General features: G+C 43.5%; 1 protein-coding gene across 3 annotated transcripts in view; it reads right to left on the minus strand.

The window, feature by feature from the left end:
• Positions 1-1,345: 1,345 nt before the first annotated feature.
• ERG (ETS transcription factor ERG) overlaps positions 1,346-15,895 on the minus strand; it is a 251,424-nt gene continuing 236,874 nt past the window's right edge. For all 3 annotated transcript variants that reach the window (XM_045540678.1, XM_045540679.1, XM_045540680.1), the window contains 4 exons: positions 11,708-11,776; positions 10,989-11,045; positions 10,251-10,298; positions 1,346-3,252 (listed from right to left, as the gene is read on the minus strand). In XM_045540678.1, coding sequence (XP_045396634.1) covers positions 2,732-3,252; positions 10,251-10,298; positions 10,989-11,045; positions 11,708-11,776 — 695 coding nt within the window. In that variant the 3' untranslated portion in view covers positions 1,346-2,731. The remainder of the gene's footprint in view (positions 3,253-10,250; positions 10,299-10,988; positions 11,046-11,707; positions 11,777-15,895) is intronic.

Raw genomic sequence — 15,895 nt, forward strand, 5'->3', positions numbered from 1 at the left:
GACAATTTAAAGATTATTTATTTGGAGGAACTCAGTCATGTTATCCAAAATTATCCCAGTTGCTCATAAGACTTGCTAATAACCTGGATCAGGGTTGGGAGAGGTTGAGGAATCTAACTGAAAACATCTGTTAAAACTGAATATGATAATCATGTTTTTATTATTTTGCTCATGGTTCAATCTTGAAAGAGAGAATTGAGTGATTATCCAAGTGAATTTGTACTTATATGCAGAGTGTAGGTGTGCCTTGATTCTGCATTCCAAAATAGAAATGACTGATCCTTTCCATTAGTACAGTTCGGGTCAGCCTAGCTGCCAGCTTTTAGGATTTTATTTGTTTACTTTCCCTAAGGAGATACAGGCACTTTGTGGGCCTTTCCCAAGCTGCTGGGAAATGATTGATGGTTGGGCTCTGTTCAATCCAAGTAATGCGGGGTGTCTGGAGCATTGGTAATCGTATCCTACTGCCTTTAAAGACCACTGCCAAAACATCCACAGCACAGAGGTTTGGCAACTTCATTTAATCATAGCAAAAGGATTACAAAGTGCAAAACGAGTCCCGAAACAGCCATGAAATGGGCCAATTCAGAAACTGATTCAGGCTGAGAAGTTGCTTAGGCTCGCTCCTTCTCACGGTGGCCTTGTATTGCACCTCTGGAATTGCCTTCACCTCAGCTAGGGTTGGCAGTACTTGTGAAACACAGGAAAGAAAAGATGCCCGGAGAAAGTGACTTTAGACCATAGAAATAAACAGCGTCTGCAAGGGACAACTGGTGACGTCAGGCTCAGGGCTGGTGAGTCCCAAACCATGGTGTTCACATTATTCTGGGGTGGGAAGACTAAAGCAATAGTCTACCTGGTGGCATCTTCTGAAAGAGAAACCAAGTCGTAAATTTAGAAGCTGTCCCTTGTTTCTTTAAAGTGAGAAATTGCAGCCATCCGTGACACTTTATTTACCAATCATAATACACTTTGCATTAAGAGCAGTAGCTTGTTCACTGTTCAACAACTGTTTTATGATCATAGCAGGGCTTAAGGGTATCTGTGACCAGGTGTTGAGCTAGATTTGTCAATTACAACCTCAGCGTTAGAGGCTTCTTTTCATTCTGGGCGTAAGTGTGGAGGCTCCAGGATGAAACCTGTGGTCCCTCTGTTCCAGAGGGGCTGGGAATGAGACAGAGTGGGCAGGAAGGACCCTGTTTGGTGCCAGAACATCCATGTGCTTGGCACTCTCTTGCACAAGTGCCTGGACAAAGTAAAATTATAACACAAAAACCACAACACACAGCACGTTTCCATTAGGCAACTCTAGTCACTAAAGAAAGTGCAAATGCAGACTCCTGTGTAAATCTGATGTGCCATGCTAGGCCAAGCTTATTTTATTACATACATTCTGCATTCTAAGAACTAATAACTTCATGTGTAAACATTAAGCATACAGAGTTAAAATTCAAGGCCACATTGTATCATTGATTGTCTCTTTTGTCTTGTGTCTTTGGCTGGCCGAGATCAACTCGTAGTGTATAAATGCATAAGTTATATAATTATTATATAAAAAGAAAAAAAAAACATTGACTTGTATACTTCATTCTGACAAACGCACAGCGTTCGCGACTCGAAAAGGAAAACTGGAGCCACCTACCCAAAATGCCTACGTGATTTCTGATTGTGGTAGCCAAGCAGGCCAACTCTTACCTGACCCTGTGGAGGACGAGGCCCCCACGGAATGATGAGGTCCTGAATGTTTCTTTTAAATAGCAGACAATTCCAGTTAAAATTTTCTTTTGACAAACAAAAAAAGAGATGCTCATTTTTGCTGCTGACTTCTACCACTTCCCCTTTCTCCGTTGCGCTGTGTCCTTTCTCCTAACACTGGGGTTGGCATAACACTGACCGCGTAAACCCGCAAGTCTCCATGACTCATTCTCCACACTCCCCAAATGTCCTCAAGTCCAGTCTTTACTGCTTGAGAAGTTTCTCTCCCAGCCCATGCCACCTCCTCCTCTGTTCCCACCTCTTCCTCCTCCTCCAGCCCTCTGCCTACACTCACACACTCACCCTGCACACATTCTCGGTCCCACCATTTGGCTCATAGTCTGGTAATACTGTAAAGGAGTTGGAAACTTTGGGTCGTCTTCACAGTTGGAGAGAGCTGACAGCTCCCATCAAATGGAATGTATCCGATTTCAACCAAAACAGCAAACGCCGCTGAGTTCCATACCGACGTCTGCTGATGGGCTGCGGTCTCTCTCCTGTCTTTTTGTTTGTTTGTTTTTGATATGTTTCTATCTTTAAATACAGGTAGTTTTCCTTAAAATGGCATTACAAACTGTATGTTAGATCACAACTGTGTTATTTCTATTGCTTTAGTTTAATCCCAGTTTGCACTAGCAGAATCCCACACTCTAAAGTTTATACACGTCTTAAGACCACTTTCTTTGGCACTCTGCCCTTGTGACTTCATGCTTCTACATACAATGTCTTTTACAAGGCTGGTCCACAGATTTCATGTCCATATACATTACATTTTTAGCATCCTCCTTATTTCCGTAGTAATATTTGAGTAACTCCCTCCTGCTAAGAGTCTTTGGACGTCTTCCCTGGCTTCCTTCCCTAGCCCTAGTAAAGCTTTCTCATTCCTCTTGAGGCACTTTTGATTCATGTTCTCCAATAGAGTTTGTGGCGATTTATTGGTGATTGTACGTTGTTGGGAAAGGCCGCTGTCGGGTCTTTAGTAGTAACTGCCCAGATGAGAAGGCATATGGCCGGCGGGAAGCCTAGTGTTAGGGTAGATCCCCCCAGTGGGTGAATTCCAGTACGGGTTTGCGGCAGCAAAGAAACTGGAAGATGTCACGGGGAGGGCTGGAGGGTGGGGAGCCACAAAGTTCATCTTCTGCGGGTGGGCGTGGTAGGAGCCCATGTACGGGAGGTCTGAGGGGTACTTGTACAGAGACGACTCCGGCGGGTGGGGCTGCAGGGCCTGGGTGATCCCGTGGAAGTCAAACTTGTAGGCGTAGCGCTTGCCGTGGACTTTGGTCATGATATTTTTGTCATAGTAGTAACGGAGGGCACGGCTGAGTTTATCGTAGTTCATGTTGGGTTTGCTTTTCCGCTCTCCCCAGCGCCGGGCAACCTCGTCGGGGTCTGTCATCTTGAATTCCCCGTTGGTGCCTTCCCAGGTGATGCAGTTGGAGTTGGAGCTGTCGGACAGGAGCTCCAGGAGGAACTGCCAGAGCTGGATCTGGCCACTCCCTAGGGAAAGAAACACCGTGAGAACAGGGCCTGAGGTGAAGACAGACGTCCCCTCTTGCAGGACACAAGTGGGTGCTGCTGGGGGGCCACCCATACCCCCTTCTGCTGCCCTCTTCTCCAGAGAACTTCCCTGGGCTACACAAGAGCTGCCTCCCCCAGCCCCAGGTGGCCCATGGCCAGACAGACAGACAGGGGGTACCATGGGCCCCCTTGCCTCAAGGAAGGACCAACTCTGCAATGCTGTTCCCGCTCCAGAGCGCCCAGTGGGATTGGCTGAAGCAAGGGTCCAGCTTTAAGGGGCCTTAAGGGAGGTCAGAAGCTTCCTTAGCATTCCCCTGCCCCATTCCGCATCCTCACTCCCTCTCCCCTGAGAACATACTCTTATTCAGTCTCTTGTACCAGCAGCCTTATCCCAAGCTCTGCCTCTGGGGAACCTGACCTAAGACACGATCCTTGGTGACTATCAGGCTGCGCTGACAGATCCAAGTCCTTTACAGAATGCAGAGAATCCAGACAGGGCCAAGTTCAGGTTGGTACCATCCGGTTCTTTCTTCCTTAAAAGAAGAGCCAGAGCAGCCTGGTGTTCAGGGGATGGAAGAGCTATTCTTTCCTGTTTTGTGCGGCAGTAAGTGCCATTATGTGAATGGCAATAATGACTTAGTACCATTTATATTGGCTAGGTCAAGTAAGATAATAAAAGTTAGACTTAGGAAATGAACTTCTAAAAGTTTATGGAAAAAAATAGAGAATGGAAGTAAACACCGTTATTTCTAACATAACATTTTGCTGGCGCTCGGAGAGCGATTCTGTCAAAACTTTTCCTAGAACAGAATTAACCCACTCAAAATGAGGAAGTTTAGAAAAAAGTTGGCGCCTTTTCAAACCAGATCACCCAGTTCCAGTATTGAGGCAAGTGCATCATAACGGAAATCCACGCGTTGCCCCTGCATTGCAAAGCCAGTTGTGTTAGGCGGCGTTTCCAAAAGAAAACCTGCAGCAATGGGAGGTTGCAAGTCCTCTTGGGGAGTCGAATGAGACTTTGCCTTAGTCAAAGAGATCTCATTTCCCTGGTGTACACAGACAGAATTTTCTTGATCCCAACCGAAAGCACATAGATATGGATTTTATGTTTTATGAAATTCAGAGAAAAGTTGAGGCACATCATTCTAGCCGCTCTGTTACAATACTTTAAGATGGTTTGTGGCTCCCTGAAGGAGAGAAGCGTGTAAATATTGACAGTAGCGCTGAGCACCAGGAGAGGCTAAGCTGTGTTGAACAGATTTCAGGAACTTTCCAAACGGATGGGAGGCAGGTCTTTCTTCCCAAACTCCAGCTACAGCACTGCCTGGGCCTTATTACCCAAACGAATATCTTTTATTATAAGTAATAATAATAGATGTGATAAAATGATGAAAGTAACTTTAACTGGCAACTACTCTGGAATTGATATAATGTAAAAATCAATTATAAGTTGATTTTCCTCTAAATTCTTCCCAACTTGCTCCGTATATAAATTGTCCAGCTCATAAATCCTTCTTTGCACGTTGGCTAAATGGACGTGGACATGTTTGTGAATTCATCCATACAATAGTATCGTGAGAAAGGTCAGCCTCTGCTGAATATATCTTGGAAAATGCTCATTTTCAGTCTAGCAACACATTTGAAATGGATTAACAGCTTGTAGTTCATTGCAATGGAAGCCTTTGCTTTTTCAGAACCACATATACAGACTGTTCTCAATCAAGTTTTTTTGCCTCCAACATTTCATTAATATGCATTTAAAGAAATGCAAAGAATGGCATGAGAAAACCATATGGTCTTAGTGTGTGTGTGTGTATATATATATATATATATGGTAACCAAAGGATTACAACTTGAAAAAAAAATTCCATATATGACCCGGGGATAGGGAAAAACATGGAATTTTGATTTAATAGTCTAACATATGCTTCGATGTAAACACATACAGTTGTTTGAAAATAAATATTCAGTGTCAGCTTCCTCCCATAGAGAGAGCAAGTCCACAGATTTTGTATAAATACACAGACCTGCCAAACAGCCAACATAACACTCAGTATCTATTCAAACCCTGGCATCGCCTCTCAGGAATTTGTCCCTCGCCCACTTCCCCTATAAATGTGTGTAGGAGAGAACCCGTGGAGAAGAGTGATCTCTTGTCTCCACTAGAGAATCGGGATCTAAATCCATGCATGGCTGGAAACTCAATGCCCAAAGGACAGACGAGCTTATTTCTCACTCGACTATTTCATGCATTCGCCATGAAGACGCATTAGCTCAGGCCGTGTGAGCATCTCAAGGGTCTATGGAAATGAGAGATCTGTAAGCAAAATTCATCAGCTTCCGAACCTGAGAATAAACCCAGAAATGCAGTCGATGAAAGTTAATAAATAGTATAAAATGTAACATCATGTCAAATTCATTAATCATTAAATTTAATATTCGTAACAAAATTCATTGTATTTGCAGTGTGTGCAAGAATTTTCAAGGATGTGCCACGGCTGCTGGGAAATCACTATTAATGGTAAATTAAATGAGCTACTCTCAGTCACAGAATTTCAAAAGCAATTTATTAAATTTTTATTTTACTGCCAAAACAATACCATTTATAATGCACAACGAGGTGCATTTTAGAATGTAGAATAGGGATTCCAAACAAGGATGCCTGGGCCTAGGAAAGCCTACAGGTGGCTTGGGTCCCTCCCTGGCCAAACGAACAGGGGAAAAGAGACGCCCTGAAAAGACAAGAGCTTCAATCTGAGCAGCATCGCCACCTCCACCTCATGAATCACCTTTCCTTGGTGCACCCTCTATGCCTGTTTCCTCATTCTATCCTAGTAACATCCTTGCAATGTTAGTAAGGAGCAGCTAGTTTTGACCTAGGGTAATTAATAAATAATAATAAAATAGGACTGGAGCAAAATCAAAAACAATAAAAAGCAGCAGGCAGCACCCTGCACCTACGGGAGAGCCCTGTGCACGAAAGGCAGTGTGTGTGGCCTTTAAGAGCCCAGAACGCGATTTTTTAATTTGGAGGAGAAAAGCAATCTCCTAATACAGTTAAAAGAAAAGGAAAGAAACGTGTTAGCAAAGAGGTACAGTCTGAGCACAAAAGGGCAAAAAAGAAAAAAGAAAGAAACCTAAACGGTTTACAAACCACAGAGAAAAGCAGAGAGCTGCAGAGTGACTCAGCAGCTGTGTCGGCGCAGGGCCCTGCAGCCGTCAGCTGACAGAGGAACAAGGGCAGTAAGTTCAGCGGCCGGGGGTTAGGGGGCCCAGCCAGCACCATGTGGCAGTGGTTTGGGGCCACTTTCTCTAGAAGCTGGGGGCGGAGCAGATAATCCCGTGTGCAGGGCCGGGGCCCTCTGCAGGGCAGCAGGTGTGTCCTGCTGAAGTCTTTGCCCTGAGGCTCAGTGTGGCTCAGACACCACTTGTTGGAGGGGCAGGGATGCATGGTGATGGGCACACCAGCTTTGGAGTTGGCACTGCCTCCATTGAATACTGGCTCTGCCACTTATGGGACCTAGAGCAACTCCCCCAGCTCTCTCTCTGTCTCAGTGTTCTCATCTATAAAATGGGGGTGTCATAATAGCACTATCTTGCAGGGTCACCAATAGGATGACCTCAGTACGTGAATGCTCTTGTTGTGTTTTCTTTGGGCTGAAAACCAGAGTTTAAGGAAAGGTGCCTATAGCCGGGAAATACCAAAAGGAAGACAACTACCCTCCCCTAACCCTGGGAACGCCAGGTTGTGTTCTCAGGCCTGACCGATACCCTTCGAAAGCTTACTATGTGCCAGGCAGCATCCTAAATACTTTACATGTATTAGTTTATTTAATCCCCACAAGAATCACATGATGAGCCCATTGTAGAGGTGAGGAAAATGAAGCTCAAAGAGATCGATTGCCTTATCTTGCCCAAGGTCAGCAAGGGTTGGGACCCAGATTCCAGGTTGCCATGCTAGTCACTGCAGGGCCACTGCTTTCAGGCCTGTTTTGTGCACACACCTCCGCAGCCTCCTCAGGTCCCTCCCAGGTTGTCCCCTCTGTGGGCCTGGAAGATTCCCACCTCCTAACAAATGGCAAAACATCCCTAAAGTGGCCGGTAGTTCTGCAGGAAGCGGGATGCGTGCTCCTGGCTCCCACTGGAGAGCACCCATTTAGCCTCGAGGGAGCTCTGAACACACCCCAAGAAAGCTCTTTCATGGGAAGATAATTTAAATTCATTAGAAAAGCCACGTTAAATTCTCAGCCATTCCAAAGGGACATAAACGAGCTGCGATACTTATAACTGATCCATGAGAATGCAGGTAAACACTTTTCTCAGCCGGAGAAACGATGTCCCAAGTGCACACCAAATGAACATTTGGGATAGAGATGCTGGGTGCTGATATCATCTCGCACATTCATACTGCATGATGTAATCTTTCCACTTAAAATGATGAAAAAGAGTTTGCATTGTATGAAGAGCAAAGGCAGTAATTTTGAAGTGATGAAAGATTTATTTATCAGAGAATGGAAAAATAGAATCAAACAGGAAAAAGGTTTCTCATTAATAGATAAGATAAAAGACACACTAGTTTCAGGGGAAAAGGTCACATGAATACAACTGGCACCGGCCTAGGCATAGATGGAGAGAAGGTCTAATTGCTTATAAACTAAATGAGTCTTTATCTTAAAGTCACTTGACTACAAATTAAAGTGTGTTGTTGCTACTTTCCCCCGGCCCAGTCAGAATAGACTTAACAGTGTGAAGCGTAGACCTCTGCCCACGATGTCAATGTGCCAGGCTGCTTTGCACCAGGACGTCTTCCCCAGGCCTGGTAAGAGTCTCCCAGCTGAGAGCCCAGGTCCCTCCACCTACAGGGCGCATCCCAGGCTGCTGGGAACAGGGCCGCTGCAGTGCGCCCCTGCAGAGTTGGTGCTCTGCTTAGGGGCAAGTGACTATCTTTGGCCCCGTTTCCCAAATAAGCCAAGCAGTTCCTTTGAGCTGCAGCAACACGGGCATGGACATATATTTCATTTGGCCAATCTGTGAGGGCAAAGGCCAGTCTGGTCTTGTTTGGTGCAGCTGGACTCCTCCCTTTTCCTTCCTGACCTCATATTCATCCTCTGCACCCAGGCGGTTGTTAAACTGAACAGAAATCCTTCCTTTCTATTCTCAGTCCTCATTTTCCAAGACCCTCTCATCCCTTCATAAGTCGGGGGCAGTGTAGGGCAAGACAACAAAAACAGAGTCTGGAGGCAGGGACAGGTTTCACAGCCGGCCTTTCTCCTTACTGGCCGTGTGACTCAGGGAAAGCTACTTCACTTCTCTGGACTTCTGATTCCCTCCTGGAGGATGGAGACCATAAGCTCCCTGGGCTGTAATGAGGCACAGAAGGGACCTTGGACATAGCAGATTATATTGGGGGGGCATTCCAGGGGTGGGAACTGTTGGATGATTATTTCACATTATTGTATTAATGTTCCCTGAGTGTTACAGCTTCTGTCCTTTCCTTCCTCCTAATCTATCCTGAACATCGTTGCCAGATCAGTCTTCCTGAAGCATGACTGATAACAATCATCCCAAAGCACAGTTATTCTTTCTATTTGAATGGTTATGTGCCAGTTGCAGAAGGAGCAGCGGTTTGAGAAGGGCACAGACTCAGGGAACGGGACTTCAAGCCGGGCGCTCACATAGAGAAAAGAGCGTGTGGCCCCGTGGTCTGGACAGTGTTGTAACTACCATCTCTCCACTGGCTGAAAGCTCCTGAGGTCAAGGACTATGTTTCCTTATCCCTGGGACTCGTTTATTCAACAAATAATTATTGAGCATGTAGTCCAGGCCCCGGGCTAATGAGTCCCCTCTAGCTGCTTAAAAAATATTTATTGAATTAATTAATGTGAACCAAAATTTAATGTCAAAGATGCAGATGCTAAAAAAAAAGATGATATTTCATGTTCTCAATGTATAGATTCTCTTGCGGGATGTATGCTGATTGAATCTGAATTTTTCCATTTCCAACCCTATTTTGGCCTCAAATATTTAGGAAACATATTCCAGCTTGAACTTGCAATAAGCCTGTGACTTCTTGGCACTTGAGTTTGCAGTTGAGAATACGCAACATACGCTATGAATTTCTGAAGCTGATGCCGCCACAGCTGGTTCTCATCTGAATACAAAGGAAGAAAGCTCTTTGGCTGGCACGGGAACGTGAGGACAGGTGACCATCCTTGGCAAGGAACTGGTTACAAAGGGGCCAGTTAAGAATCTGCACTTTCTTCTAGCATGTAAGTTCAGAAACAGGCCATCAAAGATGACGCTGAATTCAAAATCTTGTGGTTGTACTTAAAGTTCTCTTTTTAAAAATATTAGTTATTTCATCTGCTAGTGTTTTGAGTTGAATTGTGTCCCCCCAGAATTCATATGTTGAAGTCCACTCCCCCTCTAGTACCTTAGAATGTGACTTTTTTGGAGATAAGGTCTTGAATGAGGAAGTCAAGTTAAAGTGAGCTCACTGGGGGCGTCCTATTCTGATATGACTGGTGCCCTTACAAAAAGGGGAAATTTGGACACAGATGCGGAGTGCATAGAAGGAAGATGACATGAAGACGCAGGGAGAGGACAGTCATCTGCAAACCAAGGGGGAGAGGCCCGGGACAGACCCTTCCCTCACAGCCTCAGAAGGAACTAAGCCTGTCACCATGACGCCAGGATTCCAGACTTGCAGCCTCCAGAACCGGGAGACAATGCATTTCTGTTGCGTCGGCCACCCAGTCTGTGACTGTCACAGCTTGGATTAGGTTAGGATGTTCTTTGCTAAAGCTAAAATCTTAACTTATAACCTGACCCATTTTTTCCACTATGGCAAATAATCCAGCGAGACCTAAAACTACAATTTGTCCAGTTGAAGGCGCTTCTCACCAATACCAATTTACCTTAAAGCTAAAAAGATCAAGGATCGCTTTATAAGGACAGAATCCTCTGCGGTGTCTCACCTGGATTTGCAAGGCGGCTACTCGTCGGTCCAAGAATCTGGTAAGGGTCTGTAGCAAAAAGAAAAGACATTAATGACACAGTTGTGACTTGGTACAATGTGACATCAGATGTAATGCTGACTCAGTTGTGTTTTCAGATTCCAGAGCTGAAAATGTCCCCAACCCCAAATCACCTGCCTCCACCTGCCATATGAGGTAAGATGCCGCCTAGGATCTCAGGGAAGTTTCTTGCCAGAGGCCTCCTAGTGGGTAGCAGGGTGTAGATTCAGCCCCAGGTTCCTGACACCCAGCCCAGGGACACACCACCTGGATATAAACAGGGCAAACATGCGCCAAGCCCACAGCCGGCCCCAGGGCCGTGTTGACAGTGCTGTTTGGCACCACCAGTACCAACCTTCCACCGCATTTCCATGGTGGACTCGACACAGACGCTGATATACTCAAACATACCGTGAAACATGCATTTGTCCATAAAAGAACTCATAGATCACCAAGAAGCAGCCTATCTGCAGGTGGAATGTTTTTTCCATTTTCTTTGCATAGATTTTGGAAATGTTTTAGCACAATCTCAAGTCATATTGACTGAGTAGGCTGATGGTTTGGTCCCCATTTTATATATGAAACAGTCATAAAGAAGAAAAAATAACATCAATTTCATTTAAGAAGTGACACATTTTAGAAATGCCCTGATGAGCCTGCATCTTCTCTTAGGGCATCCAGATGGTCCCTGAAACCTACCTAACTGAGGACGCTGGTCTTCAGTTTTGGGCACTGGGGAAGGAGACGGTTGAGCAGCTGAAAATCCAAAAATAAAAAACACAATCAGCTATAACTTATACTTGGCCACTCGTCTGTTGTGTAATCATTCCATCAACCACTTTAGTTACTAACGTAATAGTGTAACTCTTGTAATAAGAAGCATCTTAGGGTAAGGAAAATTTTCCCTTTCTAATGAAAACAAATGTAAACATTGTAACAAAAAAAGAGAGGCTATTTTCCATTATTTAAAACATTTATACCCCTACTTTCTCCAAAAGTGAAAAAAAAAGTATTTGAGATGGCTGACAACACATTAAAATAAATCATCATCTAAAATAAACAGATAAAGGAAAACCATCAGGAAAATAAAATAAAGCCAGGGATACTTTAAGCATGGCCAAGATTAAGGAAATCAAAAATTATTTCATCTGTACGCAAACATTTCATGAAACATGCATGTGTCCGTGTAGAAATATGCTACATCGTTCCTTTCTTCTTATTATGAAAGTAGGTATAGCCCAAATAGAGAAAGAATCACTGCTTTTAAAGATCAGTTGTGCTTTGTGGCTCATGGAACAAACCTTCCACGTGTTGAGAAATCATAATTAACCACAGAAATTATGATTTACTCCATCCACAGTTGTCCTGTGCCTTGTGACAAGTAGCCTCAAGGCAGTGGGAGCCAACACTGTACCTACCTTTCGACTGGGGGTTGGGGTGACCATGACCGGTCCAGGCCGATCTCCTGGGAGGCTCATATGGTAAATCTGTAAAGACAAATAAATGGACTAAAAGATCAAAAATGTCATTTTTATAATAGATGTTTTGATTTTTTAATTGATTTTGTGTTTATTAGAATAAATGCTGTGTAAGAAAATGTAGTAATCCAAAGAACTAGTCTAACTAGATTTGGGTTTCATTTACAAGTTATAATTTCGTATATTTTATGGAACTCAAATTCTCACCCATTTATCTGACAACTCCCACTGACAGATCCTCCCAGAGCTTGCTGACTCTTCTTAATTTCCTACAATCATAAGTCAAGACCATGTTGCAAGTTTCTTACATGCTATCCTGCTTCTAACTGAGACTGCTCGAAACCTAGCCTTTTGTTTTCTTCATGACGCATCCAAAACAGAGTCCACAACTTGGATGAATCAAACACATTTTGTTTGAGGTCTGTCCCTAAATCTATCAAATGACATTCCAGCTCCTTTTCCTTCTCGCTCTTCCTTGGAAATGATTCCTGTCTTCTTAGCCTCTTACTGACCCGCTGCCTCTCTTGGCCAACCTCCATTTCCCTTCGTAATCTCATCCATTTTTAATCAAATCAGTTTTACCTGATGTAGTTATTTTTGTAGGCTGATATCTACTATTTGTTATTTTCTAAATGAATTTAGAATTTCTCTAAAATGAATTGCTTTTCCACTGTGGGGAGGAGGGGATGGGTAAATTCACACCTAACAGGTACAATGCACATAATCCGGGGGATGGGCACAAACTTTGACTCAAACTGTACAAAAGCAATTTATGTAACTAAACGTTTGTACCTCCATAATATTCTGAAATTTAAAAACAAATAAATAATAAAAGAATTTAAAATAAATAAATAAAATGAATTACAGGACTGAAATGGTATTGTCTCCACAGCACATCAATGATGACCTTCAGAGCTTAAGTACATGCCAATAATTTCTTTGTATTTATAATGTAATATCACTTGTCCCATAAAACCTCAGGTGCACTTTGCACATGGTAGTATGATAACTATACTATCCTCAGTGTAAATCTATTAAGGATTATCAAGGCTCTAACTCATTTCAGATTTCTTTAAAAAATACATTCCATAAGCATTATTTATTACGCATGCTCTTATTAACTATGCATATATGTAAAGCTATTTCTACATGCAATCTTATTACACAACCATTTCAAAAACTATGTCTTCTTGGATTGATGAGTCTTAGTTCAATGTCATGTGTCATTTAGGGCCAACTAAAGGCCATAGCCAGACAGTTTAGCAGGTATTTTACTGCCAGACACTGAGAGATGGCTATAAAATCTTACTTGGACAGTAGGGCAATGTTATTATTTTTAAGCTTCCCTTTAATCAAATCATTTAACCTTGTTAAAAACTGGCAATTTGGTGGGTCAATCTTCAAAGAGCTTGACTATGCTGCAGAAGATATGTCTCTTCCTATTTTCATATCCCAAAGAGAACAGAAATGATATGCAACGTGAAATTCAACACAGAATTGCCTTAATTTATTTGGTCTGTTTGGCTGCAAGCATTACTACTAGTGTGGTCTGTGAAATCCTAGCCTTCAGAGCTTTGGAGGGTTAGGAAATTTTTCTTTTTAAACTCTGCCATTGCTCACCCCCTCTCTCAACTGGCATTTTTGCATTTTTGGACCTTAAGTTTTTCCCACCAGATACTCAGATTTTCACTTCTCTGGTGTTGGGGCTGCACATGGGAATTAAATCTGCAGCCGCTACCCATTTACAGCTAAATTTCAACTTAAGCCTCTGGGAGTAGTTTGCACATGGATTCTCAGCCAGTTGCATTTTGTCTAAAAGATGGTTAGCCAGAGTTTCAATTTGCAAATTGTCTCAGAAAGGAAAATCTGCCAGCAGGGCAATCATAACAGCATCTAGCCTAACCCAGGAGGAGAAAGGCACCTTAACAAAGGGCTTCTATTACCGAACGATAAAAGCAAGTCTATACAGAAATATGTTCTAGATCCTTGTTTCTCAAAGTGTGGTCTGTAAACCAGCAACATCGGCAACACCTGGGAGCTTGTCAGACATGCAGAATCTGACCCTGGATCTACTGCTTCAGAATCCGCATTGTCACAAGATCCCAAGTGACCTCAGTACACATGGAAGTTTGAGAAAACCTGCTCTTGGCCATTTCTATTGCTCTTGTTTAGGACTCTGTGTTCCTGCAGATAATGATTTCAGAAATGCCACATGGAGTGTGCCAATACAAATAAAAAAAAATGGTTGAAAGAGTTCTAGATGGACTGCTTTTACCCAAGGTCTAAGTACACTAATGGAGCTAACAGCAAGCATCAGTAGGATAGTCAGATGGTACCTTAAACAGAAAAGTGTTGCTCATGAAATGTAATTGGAAAAAAATTACTACAAAATTATTTCAAAACTCTTTATTCCAAAAATCCTTCTTAGGGTGTATAACCATGTCCCATCCTCCCTAGAAAATAAGTCAGGACCTACACAGCACCACACTGAGTCTCCTTTGCAGCCAAGAATTTGAGATGTTTATATGAACAATGATTAACATGTTCGTAAACGCATTGCCATGGAAGATAAGAGGGCTTTTGTTATTTTTCACGACATTCTGGTCCAGTGCTTCCTTATCAGCTACCAATCACATGCTGTGGGCACCAAGCCTCCTCCTGTGGGATGTGACATCGGGAAATTCTCAGCTCTGCCTCGCTGAGATGGGGGTGGCTACCAGCAATGACGGCGTCAGCGCTCCACTGTCCCGAAGCAGAGCCAGTTTTGAGTAGCTCCAAGATAGCAGCTTGAAAAACTACTACTCCATGTACCTTTGCCTGTATCCTTTAATGATAATTGAGCATAAGTCTTCCGATAAGAATATATTTCATATTTAATTTTTGGTGACCATTTCAACACCTTCTCCATTTCTCTTTAACTTTCATCTTCAAGGTAATTAACTCACACACTTGGCAGAAGTTCCTGTGCAGGGGAGGCTGCTTCCTGGTATGGGTTCTGCTGTTTTATCTGTAAATGACTGTGCTTGAAAACTGAACTTTATAAAAGCCATTTCATAGGCAGCTTGGGGCCTAGGAAGTTATGTTATATGTCATAATATAGACAAAAAAACAACATGGAGCTCCAGATAGGAAGCTTGACTGGTATTGACGCCTACACACCAGCAACTTTGTTAATTTACTGGGAGGTGGAATCAGTTCCTGATTCTGAATGAGACCCCTCCCGACCACACCCTGCCCAAGACATCAGTGAATCAAAACAACATTCTGGCTGCCTTTCCCAGGAGGGCAAAGTTTAGCCACGTTTTTTGTTCTCTCTTCATCAGGCTCACAGAGTGGCAACTCTCTAGCTCTCTTGCCCTCCCACCACCCGCTTGCTTTATTTGTTAAAGGGCTAGAATTTGGATGGTGGAAGAGCTCATCCTCTCTCTGCAGGATCCAGGCCACATGTACGGAGCCGCTCTGCAGGTGCCCTGGCTGGGCTGGACCGGAAAGGGTGAGCTCTGCCTACTCTCACGGAATGTAGATGCTAATGAGGAAGAAAATTACAAAGACCACAAGCTATAAGTCTCTGTTAAACAGAAGGAATTTTTAGAGCCAAGCCTAACATAACTAAGTCTCTCTGTCTTGTTTTCCTCCACGGCTTCCTGAAGTCTTCTAAAATTCTGTATCAAAGGCATGGAGATTTGGGGACATTTTGCATTCCCTTCCTGCCTAGGTTTACAGATCTCTGTGGTTATATTAGAACTAGGAGGAAGCAAAGAATGCATTCTTAGCCATTTACTGAGATACAGCCTTTACATAGCACCTAACTGAGGAGTACCATGCAGTAGTTGCATTGTCTTGCCAAGCCTGGCTGTGCTGAACAGCACTAAGTTGCAAGCTCCAATGAAAGAATAATTTAAGATTCCAAGAAAGCCCTTAAGAGCACCAGCTTCAAAGTATAAGTTAAGGCTGCATTTGCAGGTTTAACCCTCTACTCTCTTCTGATAACATCCCAGATATCCATTATCATATTTGGGTTCTCATCGTGATGGAAGAGGAAGGGATGGGGCTATAGAACATCCTCCTTGGGATATAACTGAACTTCCACAAGGCCTGCTCCTAAGAGGCCAGGCAGCGGGTGCACGG

The sequence above is a fragment of the Lemur catta genome, chromosome 1 (genome assembly GCF_020740605.2).
Source record: "Lemur catta isolate mLemCat1 chromosome 1, mLemCat1.pri, whole genome shotgun sequence".
Taxonomy (NCBI): Eukaryota; Metazoa; Chordata; class Mammalia; order Primates; family Lemuridae; genus Lemur; species Lemur catta.